General features: G+C 46.8%; 1 protein-coding gene across 1 annotated transcript; it reads right to left on the bottom strand.

Annotated features, from left to right (window-relative positions):
* Positions 1-1,023: 1,023 nt before the first annotated feature.
* LOC142297390 (putative inactive cytochrome P450 2G1) lies at positions 1,024-6,110 on the bottom strand (the record flags this gene model as incomplete). The annotated part of the gene is made up of 3 exons (XM_075341615.1): positions 1,024-1,211; positions 4,215-4,356; positions 6,075-6,110. Coding segments are annotated over 3 exons (357 nt in total), but the record flags the coding sequence as incomplete, so codon positions are not given.
* Between the last annotated feature and the right edge of the window lie 7,539 nt (positions 6,111-13,649).

Raw genomic sequence — 13,649 nt, 5'->3', positions numbered from 1 at the left:
ATATCTCTAGCAGGCGTTCCCGCCCCCATCGGTTGTGCGACACGGGCAAATCACTGCCCGTGTCGCACAGCATCGGCCAGACCCGTCACACATACTTACCTTCCCTGCAACGTCGCTGTGAACGGCAAACTGCCTCCTTTCTAAGGGGGCGGTCCGTGCGGCATCACATCGACATCACTGAGCGGCCGCCCAATAGAAGCGGAGGGGAGGAGATGAGCGGGATGTAACATCCCGCCTACCGCCTTTCTTCCGCATTGGGGCCGGCGGCAGGTAATGAGAGGTTCCTCGTTCCTGCGGCATCACACGGAGCGATGTGTGCTGCCGCAGGAGCGACAAACTACTTCGTACCTGCAGCTCCAACGATATTCTAGAATGGACCCCCATGTCACCGATGAGCGATTTTGCACATTTTTGTGACAATGCAAAAGCGCTCATAGGTGTCACATGCAACGACATCGCTAATGCGGCCGGATGTGCGTCACAAATTCCGTGACCCCAATGACTTCGCATTAGCGATGTCGTAGCGTTTAAAGCCCGCTTTAGACCAGAAGTAATTTTCTGATGCCTTAACTCAAAAGTAGAGGAGCTACCTTTTGGAAACTTAATATTGTGGTAGACCTGTGTTGAGTCCTTTTGAATAAAATGGGGAATTATATGAGGACTCACTTGAGTTTTAACCAGTGCTATTAGCTAATCTCACGATTCATGATGGCTCATATAGACCAGTAAAGAGCAAGTGAAGTAGCAGTGAGTGAACATGATGGACATTCAAGAAGAAGGCATGGCTATGGAGAAATAAAGAACTGAGGTTCTATCATTATTATGGGGAAACGGATATGCAGAAAAATAAAAATCAAAGCAGAATCCTTCATTATCACATGAGCCTGAGATCCTAGTAGATGACAAAATGTAGATCCCAAATCTAAAAAAAAAGTTCTTCATTTTTGTTCTGTGCTTTTTGAAACATTTACAATATTTTTTTTCCCTATGACTTTAGGTATCTTTCACATTAGTATTGACGGTATTCATAGTCTATATGCGAGACACCGCACAGATTTCATAAGGTTGGGGTGCGTTGGTTGACCCCATGGCGGGCGTAAGGTCCAGTTTAGCTCCAGCGGGTGGAAGAAATGTGAAGTTTTGAAGCAATGATGTAAAGAAGATAAATATCTCCATTTTAGCCAAGGTCTCTCCCGCACAACTTCTTTTCCCTAGAAAGAAAAACAAATCACAAATACATGAATCAATTCAGACATAAATCATCATTCTTTGATCGGTTAAAGGGAACCTGTCATCAGAAATTTAGCTTTAAACCTAAAAGTTTCCCCATCTGCAGCTCCTGGGCTTTATTCTAGAAAGGTTCCTGTACTTTTTGTGGCCCCTTTTAAAGCAAATTAAATACTTTATAAACTTGTACCTTTTGCTATGTAAATTTTGTAAATCGTCCATGGGGGCGGGCTCTCTGCTGACCGTTGCTGTTCCTCCAGCAGATTTACGCCGCCCCCCAACGCTGAATTTCATGACTCAGGACGCCGCCCCTGGGCGCCCGTGGTCCCGCGCATGCGCTGTGCGACTGTAGCGGTACTGTGCACAGTGTGCACGTGTGACCGCTGGTGACGTTTTGCGCAGGCACGAGGATATGGGTGGCGCTGTGAGTGTCATCAGCAAGTGCCACCCACAACCTCGTGACCGCACTTTCCCCTCTTCCTCCAGCGTTCTGCGCAAGCGCTTGCTGGCCAGATGACCCGACATCACCTCTTTCCCATCTTGCCCTGCTGCAGGGTAAGATGGGAAGGAGGTGACGTCGGGTCATTTGGCTGGCGAGCGCTTGCGCAGAACGCTGGAGGCAGTGGGGAAAGCGTGTCCACGAGATTATGGGCGGGCACTTGTAATGCAATCACAGCGCCGCCCATAATCTCGTGCTTGTGACACACGTCACCAGGGATCCTGGCGTGGGCGGCACCTCGGGCGCAGTGGGCGGCGTCCTGAGGGATGAAATGGAGCGTGGGGGGACGGCGTCAATGTGCTGGAGGAACAGCAACGGTCAGCAGAGAGCCCGCACCCATGGACGATTTACAAAATTTACATAGCAAAAGGTACAAGTTTATAAAGTATTTAATTTGGTTTAAAAGAGGGCTTAAAAAGTACAGGAACCTGCTAGAATGCAGCCCAGGAGCTGCAGAGGGGGAAACTTTTAGGTTTCAAGCTAAATTTCTGATGACAGGTTCCCTTTAAATATAAATGCTTGGATTGGAGCTACCACAGAATCTAAGCATTGACAGTAGTTCTGCCATTTATGGAAACCTACTGAGCACTTTTAGGCAAGGTTTAACCCCTTCCTGTCATCCACCTTACATGTGCGATGGATGTTGGGTGCATGTATATAGTATAGAGCTCATGAGTCCACTGGGTAGAAACATCCTTTCCCTTAGCAGCAGAGTTTGATATATCAATGCTAATTAGCTATTCAAAGGGTACCTATCACTAGGTCAAAAGTGGCCAGTCTTTACTCTTTTTTGATTTTTTGCTGCTACAACAGTATGATAACATTTTTTTTAAATCCTCCATATGGTTACTACTAGTTAGTTGCTACTTTTTATGGTCTTTGCCAAGGGGTCACTGCTCACAGAGTAGTAATTCAAATCAGCCTAAGAATACACCCCTGAGGATCCTTTCCACCACGCCCTATTGCACAGACCATAATAATTAGCGTTAAATAATCAGGCTGGATTTTTGAAAACCAAAAATGATATACTCAGGGGAGCAGTGGGAATAAAATAAGAGCAAAAACTGGACACTTTCAATCTGGTGACAGGTCATGTTTAACCCTTTCATAACCTATGATATACCGGTACATGATAGGTTGTGTGTTTTCCTTTAATGCCGTAATCCCAATTGTGAGTGACTCGCGCGAGTCTCACATCACATCACCCGGCATGGCCACACACTCTCCAGACACAAGTGTCTTAGCTGCATAGAAATACATGCAGCCGACCCGATCCTGTCAGGAGAGTGTGCAGCCGTGCCGGGTGATGAAATGCGAGACTCGCAAGAGTCACTGACAAGTGTGAATCCAGCCTAATGCGGACTTGCATGGTTGATCTAATCAGTTGATCTAATCAGCTGACATGTGCAGTTAACAGGTGCAGATGAATCAGTGATCCACCCGTGCCTGCTAACTAGTTAAATCCCACTGTTAATCTTTGACAGCGGGATTTAATGCGTGCCAGCTGGGACCTTGTCATTCCTCACTCCCATCGGCGGCCCTATGACATGATTATGGGGTAATGATGGGTTGTTATAACAGTTGAGAGTCAGCTGATGACCCATGTCCCTGTCATTACTAAATTCCTGTGAATGCCAGCTGAGCATTGATGTTCACAGGAGATCAGCATTTCTGCTGTATAGAGCAGGGTTGAAGCAAGGCCCTGTCCCGCAGAAGCAATCAGACTATATCAGCTTCAAGTACCCTTGGACAGGGTTCCCCAACTCCAGTCCTCAAGGCCCACCAACAGTGCATGTTTTCAGGATTTCCTTAGCATTGCACTGCTGTTGGAACCAGCACCTGGGCAGGTAATTACATTAACACCTGTGCAATACTAAGGAAATCCCAAAAACCTGCACTGTTGGTGGGCCTTGAGGACTGGAGTATGGGACCTCTGCCCTAGGAGGAATAGTAAAAGAAAGAAAAAGTGTAAAAAATGTTTTTTTAAAATATGAAAAAAAATAAAAAAAAACCACTAAAGTTCAAATCACCCACTTTTTGCCCCATTGAAAATAAAACAATAATAATAATAATAATAATAATAATAATAAACCACATATTTGGTATTGCCGTATTCAGAAATGCCCGATCTATCAAGTTAGAAAATAAATTAATCTGATCGGTATACGGCGTCATGAGAAAACATCAAAACACCAGAATTTTAGTTGTTTTTGGTCTCCATAACATTGCAATAAATTACAATGGGGTGAACAAAAATAAAAAAAAGTTATGGCTCTTGGAAGAAAGGGAGGAAAAAGTAAAAATGGAAAATTGCCGGGTGGTGAGGTCTTAAAAAAAAGTAAAAAAAGAAAAAGCAATTTTAATGGGAAAAAAAATAGACAAAAAAAACCCTATACAAAAGAGGTAATGTCTCCTTCACAGTGACCATTGTTTTAAAACAAGTTAATCAAGTGACTTTATTAATTTTTAGCTATAATGTTCCTGTTACCTATGGAGAAAGGAATAAAGGCCTCGTTCTTCTTAAAATTTCCAGCGGAGTCAAGAAAATGTTCTGGATAAAATTCCTCTGGTTTTTCGAAGTAATCCTTATCTCTGAGAGCCGAATGAATCAGTGTGATCACAGTTGCTCCCTGGAACGAAAACAAAAATGTTATATAGTAAATATACTATACAAAGAGTACAGGTAAATTGATTACAAATGGAATGAATTGACTTGAAGCATTGTACCGTTGAAGGCAAGAAAATCGTATAATTTGTCAGTTCGGAACCGGCACCACACTACACTGACTGGAGGGCCTGGTTGATTAAACTATTTAGACAACGGCTGAAAAACTAATATTTGGTGAAAAAAATGGAGGGATATTCATCAGTGCTTTGCATCTGAGTTTTATCAATTATCATCAGTGTATCATCCTTTTTTTTCATATTCAAAAAAATATATATATATCATAAAACCTGTCAGGTGCAATGTGCACCCAGAGCCAAGAGGAGTTCTGGGTGCATATTGCTAACCCCTGCCTAACTGTCCCTGTAGACACTAACATAGACAAAAGGGATATTTAGAAAAAGTATTTCTAAAGATTCTTTATAATATGCTATTGAGGCCAGGGACTAGTCCCCTGTTCGTTTGTTCCCTTGGCTAGTCGGCCCCCTTAGCATGTTAGAATGTCCCTATGGGTGTGCTAACATGCTAATGAATGTGAAGCATCTGAGGCATGGTCGATCTCACCGCTCTCTGCTGCACCATGCCCATTGCTTGGATTTAGGCTCAGTGCGCATGATCAGAAGTCCCGGACTTCCAGTCATGCGTGCTATGAAGCCAGGTGTATGCGTCCCGGCTTCAAACTCGTGTAGTGCATATGACTGGAAGTCCTGGGATGTTCTGATTGTGTGCACTGAGCTGAAAACCAGTGGTGACAGCTGAGGTGAGTGCGACCATGCCTCTGACACTGCACATTCGTGACAGCACGCCCACAAGGACGTGCTTACATGCTAAGGGGCCGACTAGCCAAGGGAACTAACGCCCTTGTGACTAGTCGCTGGCCTCATTAACATATTGTAAAGGATCTTTTTAAATACTTTTTCTAAAGATCTATTTATTTATGCTACTATTTATGCTCCTCTCCCGTTCCATCTCCATGGCTATGCTATACTTCGGACGTCTGCTAGTCCATGTGTGACAAGCAGGTAGAGGTTTCAGGAAAGGACATTTTTTCATTACATGGATAAATTTTATGTGGCAGGAAGATTTTAGTGGTGGAAAATTAGGTATTTGCAAAATTAGCAAATACTCTGATTTACAAATAAAAATTGTGGTTGTCCACAATCACTAAAGAAAGATATCTGATGTACAGTGCTATGTTAAGAATAAAAAATCCAGCTTCCGGAGTTGTAGTAAAACTATTGCAAAATTTTATTGAAGGACGTCAAAATTAATGTGATGACAAGGACAAAAATAGGGAGCCCATATACGGCATAAGGCGACGCGTTTCGAGCAAAGAACACAGGCAGGGTTTGAAACGCGTAGCCGTATATGGGCTACCTATTTTTGTCCTTGTTATCACTTTAATTTTGACGTCCTTCAATAAAATTTTGCAATAGTTTTACTACAACTCCGGAAGCTGGATTTCTTATTCTTCTGTTGGACCCTTGCACTGCCAGAGTGTTATCCGTGCATGCCGGACCTTGCCCCAGTTGAGCTGGATCACCTTCCTTCTTTCTCACAGTGCTATGTGCCCTTATGATTGGCCCTAATGTGAGGGGTTTGCTCAATAGCATAGTGCTATATCACCATTTTATAACAATGGCAAATGGTCCAATGAGAGAAGACAGATGACGGAGTTATTACCTTTGGAATAAAATAGCCTCTAAAGGTAACATCTCGAGTAGTTGCATGTGGAACAGCAGCCGGTGCGATATCCCCAAACCGCTGAATCTCATGGATGACGGCATCTGTATACGGCATTTCTTTCCGATGCTCCATTTGAGGTTGGGCCGATCCGATCACTTTCTCAATTTCATTCTGCACTTTTTCTGTCACGAGAGAGATTAATTATATATTAAAACACAACAGAGTGAAACTCATCACTTCAACCTCCCCCTGAGGAAGTTAGTATTGGACGAAACGCGCGTCGGGCTAAGAACAGACCAGCTTCATGGACCTGACATAAGTATCTACCATCTCCTCCACTAGTGTATACTTTCAACCATCATGCTGCTATCCCATTAGAATCTTTATTAGGCACTACTGCACCTTTCTCATTCATTGAATCTACTTACTTTTTGTTTACTTTGAGCCTATGTCTTTCTACTATCTTTTAAAAGGACTCTCCTAGGCACTTTAGAATTTTATTATTTACTTAATTAGCACTTTGTTACTTGGGTTTCTTTGCTGCATGCATTATTTATTGAGATATCATGTTTTTATTGATATTTTTTTTTTTTTTACATCAAAAGAGAAATCATTGTTTGCAGTATATTTCTCAATATTTATTTATTACTGTGGATGGAGCTGTAGTATATGCCTTTTATAGTCCCTCTGATACGTATTGATATGTTCTTTCTTGAGATACCCTACCTACGTTTACTATATTTGTCTCCCTACTTACTATTATAAAATACATCCTCTTGAATTTTTCTATTGATTATTTGATATAATAAAATATAAAAGATATTTAAATTTGTGTTTATGGTGGTCTTGACCTCTGCAAACGGTTTTTTGCCATACATATGTTCACAGGGGCCTTTCTGATATTCATTGTTTCCTAGACACCTTATTGATGGGTTTTGGGTGCTTTGTTTATATAGAGTGAGTGAGCACTAAAATACTATTGCAAAATAGTGGGCATAGGGTCTTATGGACAAATACCCAATTGGTCCACTTTGATAAAATGATGAAAATGACTTAATTATCCCATGTTGTGATGTTTTGTTCCTATCACGGAACCTTTTTGCACTACTAATGGTGTACTGCCTCTTTTTCATTATTATATACAGTATACCTATACATTATAATCTATATTAACACAGTTATACTGATCGACATGATAATCTAGCTGAATTTAGTACTATGGACAACCAGCTTCATCGACATACCAGGGCCCTCAGAAAGACTGTAGCTTCTACCAATGTGTTTGATTTCTTCTGAGCTTCTATACTCCCACCAATCACACTAATTATAGACCATTATTGTATATTGACATAGCATTTCCTAAATGTATTGATGTGGTCTGTCCCATTTTCGAGTCTCTATTCACCTTAATACTATTGTCTGATAATCCAGAACTAAAAATGATGAACTCTATTAAAACTCAAACTCAGCAGATGCACTTCATATTGGGTGGGAAATTCAATTTGCATCAAATAAATTTGGTAAAAATCTTACTGGCTTGGAAGAGTTTTAAAAAGAAATTTTAATACCCAACTCGGCTTGGTTATTCCCTACCTTTCCCACCACCTGAGAAGTTTAGGTCAGCTCCTTCACCATCTATCGTCTAACCTATATCTTCTTCTCTTTCTGACCCTCTGGTGCTACCATTCTTCGTTAGACTCCACATCATCAATGACGTGCGTTACGCTCCACATTACTATATACAGCAAATCACATGGAACGTAGGGCCTACAGAAGAATGGCACCATGAAGGCCTTGAAAGAGGAAAATATAGAAGACAAAAGTGAGAAGATAAAGGAGATGATCAGAGGAGCAGCTGCAGTAGAGGTGTGTGGAGGTAAGAAGATGTTTTTTTAAACCTCTTGCAAAAAATGTTAGATAAATTTGAAATGTTATGATCTAATTAAGCACTTCTGATAATCTTGCTCCCAACAAGTGCTGTTAATTCCAACCTAAAAGGGTACTGCCATCTTTTAAAGGGAAGCTGTCACCAGATTTGGGGCCTATAAGCTGCGGCCACCACCAGTGGGCTCTTATATACACCATTCTAACATGCTGTATATAAAAGCCAAAGCCGCTGTGTAGAATATAAAAATCACTTTATAATAACCACCTAAGGGGTGGTGCAGTGCAGACTGGTCGGATGGGTGTCTCCGTTCTCTAGTATCGGCACCTCCTCTTTCGGCCATCTATGTCCTCTTTCTTCTGAAGCCTGGGTGCATGATGTCATCAACACTCACCGGCATTGAGGTCATGCGCAGATGAACTTTGGTCTGCCCTAAGCAGGGCAGATCAAAATATTGTAGTGCACATGTGCAAGACTTCAATGTTGGCTATCGTGGATGATGTAGGACACGTCATGCACCCAGGCTTCAGAAGAAGGAGGACAAAGATACAAAGATGGCCGAAAGAGGAGGATCCGGTACCGGTGAACGGAGACACCCATCTGACCGGTCTGCACTGCACCATGCCTTAGGTGAGTATTATAAAGTGATTTTTACATTCTACACAGCGGCCTGAGCGATATAAGAGCCCACTGGTGGTTGCGGCAGGTTATAGTCACCAAATCTGGTGACAGGTTCACTTTAAGACTATCACGGAACTTAGGTGAAGGAGCGCCTTCTACCCTCCATATCCAGACACTAGTGAACAAGATCCCAATAGTTCAGAACATTTTCTATTTGTCGCAAACATTCCTGCACCTATTTCATGTCCATGTGAATGTCTACATTGCAAATAAAATGTCAATTTTACATCAATTCATCCAAGTGTGCAGTGAAATTATCTTCCTGACATTTTGGGATTGCACATCCTTTCCACAAGAACCTCATTAAATTGACTGAGTGCACAGCAATAACTATCTTCTACATCTTTTACATTCATGGCATAAACACAAAACATGTTATAAAAGTCTGATAGTACTCCCTCTGATTTCTGATGGACCCACACCAATCTTCTAAATGGTGTTCAGTCTTGGTAATCTAAAGTTAAACACAAATGCACAGCTCTCATATAGTGAAGCTCCATAAAATTTCCGATCAAGCTTGCATCCATCCACATTGCAAGATGAGCCTGTTACAGTGTGGGCAGGTGTTTCTAGTCAATACAGAACTGCCATACACTTTGTGAATGGTATAGTGACAGTCCCTACTACTTGAAGAACATCAATAATCCAGTCATTTTGCCTCTTCATTAACAACAGAGGCCTAATTTCATTGAGTTTGCATCATTAGGGAATGACTGTGTTGCGGGCGGAGGAGGGGACGCCGCGCTCTCCCACTGCTCGGGTCCGGCTGCGGCTGCGGCTGCTGCGGCCTGCTGCTGCTGCTCGGTGGCTCGAGCGATGGGCCAGATCCCGGGGACTCGAGCGGCGTTCCTCGCCCGTGAGTGAAAGGGGATTGGGTTTTGGAATAGTTTATTGTCCGTGACGCCACCCACGGTTGTGGTGATTAAGTGGACATCACCGCTGCTCTGTCTGGGGAGCCCGGGAGTGATGGTATGGAGCAGCCAGTTGTTGATTTGCCTCTCCGTGGGTAGGGGGTTTTGGTAGTCCCGGGGCCCAGTGATGGGGTTGGTATGATGGACAGGCGGGTATGGGGCCTGTGGAGGTGCAGGGGCGCAGGGGCAGCGCTGTGCCGCACGGCACGGAGGTACTCACTCAGCCAGTAAACACGACACAGTTCTCGGTAAACAAACGGCTGGTTGGACGGGTCCCTCGGACGGTTACGGTGCTGATCTTCCCTGCAGTTAGTGGTGATGGTCTCTTCCCTGCACTTATGTAAAGTCTTTTTGGTAGCGATGGGTTCCCACCGGTTACCCGCTCCCCGACCTGGACATAAGCTGGAGGAGCCCCTCTCTTGCCCGCAGGCGCTGGCCCTGGGAAACTGGTGCCTTGGCGGTGGCGGTGTCTCCCCTTAACGGTCGGACTGTTGCCTTCAATCGGGACTTGGTTGTTAGGAGACAGAGGTCCCCTTCACTGACGGATTTGGCAAATTATGGCGACTCCTAGCCTTGCCGGGATCCGAAAAGCCCCTGCCCTGGTGCTGACTGTTCTTCGTATACCGCTCCGGTACCGCCGGGTCACCACCCGTCCGCGGTCCTTCCGGCAAACTCCAAGCAGTGCCCCTGCAGACTATCACCGCCGTCTGCTGACCTTGCTGTCTAAGTCCGGGGCACACACCCGGACCAACTTCAGGCTTTCTTAACTGTTCCTTTTCTGTCACCACTCTCACTTAGTCTTCCACTTTAACTCCTCTTTCAAGCTCATCTACCACTTCACTTCCTTCTACTTCCTCCTCCCTAGCTTGACTGCCTGGTTCTTCCCGCCTCCAGGGCTGTGAACTCCTCGGTGGGCGGAGCCAACCGCCTGGCCCACCCCCTGGTGTAGACATCAGCCCCTGGAGGAAGGCAACAAGGATTTTAGGTTAGCTTTGGTGTTCCTGCAGGGAATGTGGGGTGCATGTGGTGTTGTGACCTGTGACCCCTGGCTTGCCCAGGGCGTCACATTCCCCCTTAGCAAAACGCAGACCGTCCTCGGGCTGCCCGTCCAACACCGGTTTTATTTTCCTTTTGTTTTTCTGAAAAGATAAGAAAAATGGCAACCTATATACAAGTAGAAAAACATCATCCCACATCGGGAGGTTCATTTCTTAAACGTTACAATTTTAAACGGTTAACGGCTACGGTCTCCGCTCTCTCCCACCCAAGTAACCTGGCCCTGATGCTGCCCCTAAAACCCAGGCAGCACCCCTTGACCCCAGTCCTGAACCAGTTACCCGAGCGGGATCTGTCCTTCCCCTCCAGAGGGTAGCCACTGGTTCCTGTGGTGGCTGGGCCCCAGCCTGCTCCACTGCGGGCCCTCCCTCCAACCTGCCTCTCCGGAGGTGGTAATTGCGGAAACGGTAACACAACTTATTTACAAGCCACTAGCGTCTGTGGTTGCCCTGCAAGTTCACGGGCTTGTCCATAGAAAGTTCTCTATGCAAACAATTTTCAAGCGGTCCCCACGGGGACAACGGTGCAGGCAACGGCCGGTTTCAATCACAGATAATCAGGTGACTTTTCGGTTCTATTTCACTTATCATCATTTTCAACTTTTAAACAAACACACACACTTCTGGTCCCCTTTTTAAAGGACGGTTTCCCTGTACCTAAGTGGGGGTCTACCTAGGTTGGGGCGGGTGGACCTCCAGGGTCCGGTGTAAGTGGGGCTAGGCAGTGGGGCAGAGGGAACAATCAGTTCCTCCTCCCTGCTATCGTGTGGGGCAGGCGGAGGCATAGGGGAGCTGGGTACAGGTTCATCCCTGGGCACTGGCACTGGTTCTGGCTCACGGTTGACTGCCTCCATCACTTCTTCATCCACAGGTTGTGGGAACAGTATCACTGGAAGACTCATTGCGCCATTCTGTGTAGGCCAATCCGCTGGGAAGTCACCCATTACAGTGTGGATCACCTCTTTTGCCTTCTCTGCTTTTGGAGGAACCGGTACTTCAGGCGTTGCCCTCAATGCTGGTGGGCACCTTTTCAGATGGTCTCGAGAAACCATGGCCAAAGTGCCCCCTTGATCACGACTGATCTGGTAGGCCTTCCCATCCTCCCATCCTGTGGGCTGTATGACGTATGGGGTTTGCTCCCATTGATCATCCAGCTTGTGGGTCTTCCTCTTCCGCTTTAACACCACATCTCCAGGCTGGAAAGGGCCCGCAGCCGCTTTCTGATTGAAGCGCCGCTCCTGCTGTTCCCGACTCCGACTTAGATTCTTCTCCACATACTCCTGAATCTGTTGGTACTGCTGTCGCGGGCGGGGAGGAGGGTGTCAGCACACTACGCTCGCCCCCTTCTGCTCGGGTCCGGCGGCCGCTGCTCAGTGGTGGCTCGAGCCGTAGGCCGGATCCCGGGGGTTTCTCGAGCGGCGCTCCTCGCCCGTGAGTGAAAGGGGTTTGTTGGGTGCGGGGATTGTTAAAGTTCGTGACGCCACTCACGGTTGTGGTGATTTCACCACCGCTGCTCAATGCGGGGATCCCGGGGATGGTGATGCGGAGCAGCCAGGTGTTGCGTTGCCCCTCCGTGGGCAGGGGTTGGTGATCCCGGGGTCCGGTGATGGTTTGTGAGGTGCGGCGCCTGGTGGGCGCAGGGACGCGGGGGCAGCGCTGTGCCTTGCGGCACTGTGGTACTCACTCAGCCTGAGACACGGACACAGTTTGTACGGTAAACCAAACGGCTGGTAGGACGGTCCCACAGACGGCTGCACCTGCACTCCCGGTAGGTGACGGTGATGTCCCTCTTCCTTGCACCTATGGTTGACTTGTGGTAGCGGTGGATTCCCTCCGGTTACCCGCTCCCCGACTACAATCTGGGCCGGAGGAGCTCTACACTTTTCCCGCAGGCGCTGGCCCTGAGAAACTGGTGCCTTGGCAGTGGCGGTGTCTCTCTGCTTCAGGTTGAGCTGTTGCCTTCAATCGGGTCTTGGTTGTTGGGGGATCTACGTCCCCTTCACTGACGGATTCGGCAAATTTGGCGACTCCTAGCCTTGCCGGGGTCCGAGAGGCCCCTGCCCTGGTGCTGACTGTCCTTCGGAACACTGCTCCAGACCACCGGGCACACAGCCAACGGGGTCCTTCCAGGAACTTCCAAACGGTCCCCCCTCCAGACAGTCACCGCCGTCGCTGACCTTGCTGTTCTGGCCCTACACAAAGCTGGACCCTTCAGGCTTTCCTTCCTTCTTGTCACCTCACTTGCTTTCCTCCTTTACCACTTTTCTACTTCCACTACTTGTTTACTCTTGCCCTCCCCGGGCTACTCTGCCTGGTCCTTCCCGCCTCCAAAGCTGTGATCTCCTTGGTGGGCGGAGCCAACCGCCTGGCCCACCCCCTGGTGTGAATCATCAGCCTCTGGAGGAAGGCAACAAGGATTTGTAGTTTAGCTGTGATGTGCCTACCTGGAGTGTGGGGTGTGGTGGTGTTGTGACCTGTGACCCCTGGCTTGCCCAGGGCGTCACATTCCCCCTTAGCAAAATGCAGACTGTCCGCGGGCTGCCGTCCTACACCGGTTTTATTTTTCTGAAAAAGATAACATTTGGAAAATCAACATATATACATTTTTAATAACTCTTCCCAAGACGGGAGGCACATTTCTTAAACGTTTCAACGGTTTACGGTTACGGTTTCCGCTCTCTCCCACCCAAGCAACCTGGCCCTGATGCTGCCCCTAAAACCCAGGCAGCACCCCTTGACCCACAGTCCAGCACACGGTACCCGAGCGGGATCTGTCCTTCCCTCCAGAGGGTAGCCACCGGTTCCTTTGGTGGCTGGGCCCCAGCCTGCTCTGCTGAGGGCCCTCCCTCGAACCTGCCTCTCCGGAGGCGGTATGGCGGAAAACGGTAACGGTAACCAACATATTTACAAGCCACTAACGTCTGTGGTTGCCCTGCAAGTTCACGGGCTTGTCCATGGATAGTTCCCATGCATTTTTAAACGGTCCCCTCGGGGACAACGGTGCCAGCTCCTGCCGGTTCAATCACTAAGCAAATCAGGT

The sequence above is a fragment of the Anomaloglossus baeobatrachus genome, chromosome 3 (genome assembly GCF_048569485.1).
Source record: "Anomaloglossus baeobatrachus isolate aAnoBae1 chromosome 3, aAnoBae1.hap1, whole genome shotgun sequence".
Lineage (NCBI taxonomy): Eukaryota > Metazoa > Chordata > Amphibia > Anura > Aromobatidae > Anomaloglossus > Anomaloglossus baeobatrachus.
The sequence above is the reverse complement of the archived record's forward strand: the minus strand, read 5'-3'. Positions and strand labels throughout refer to the sequence as shown.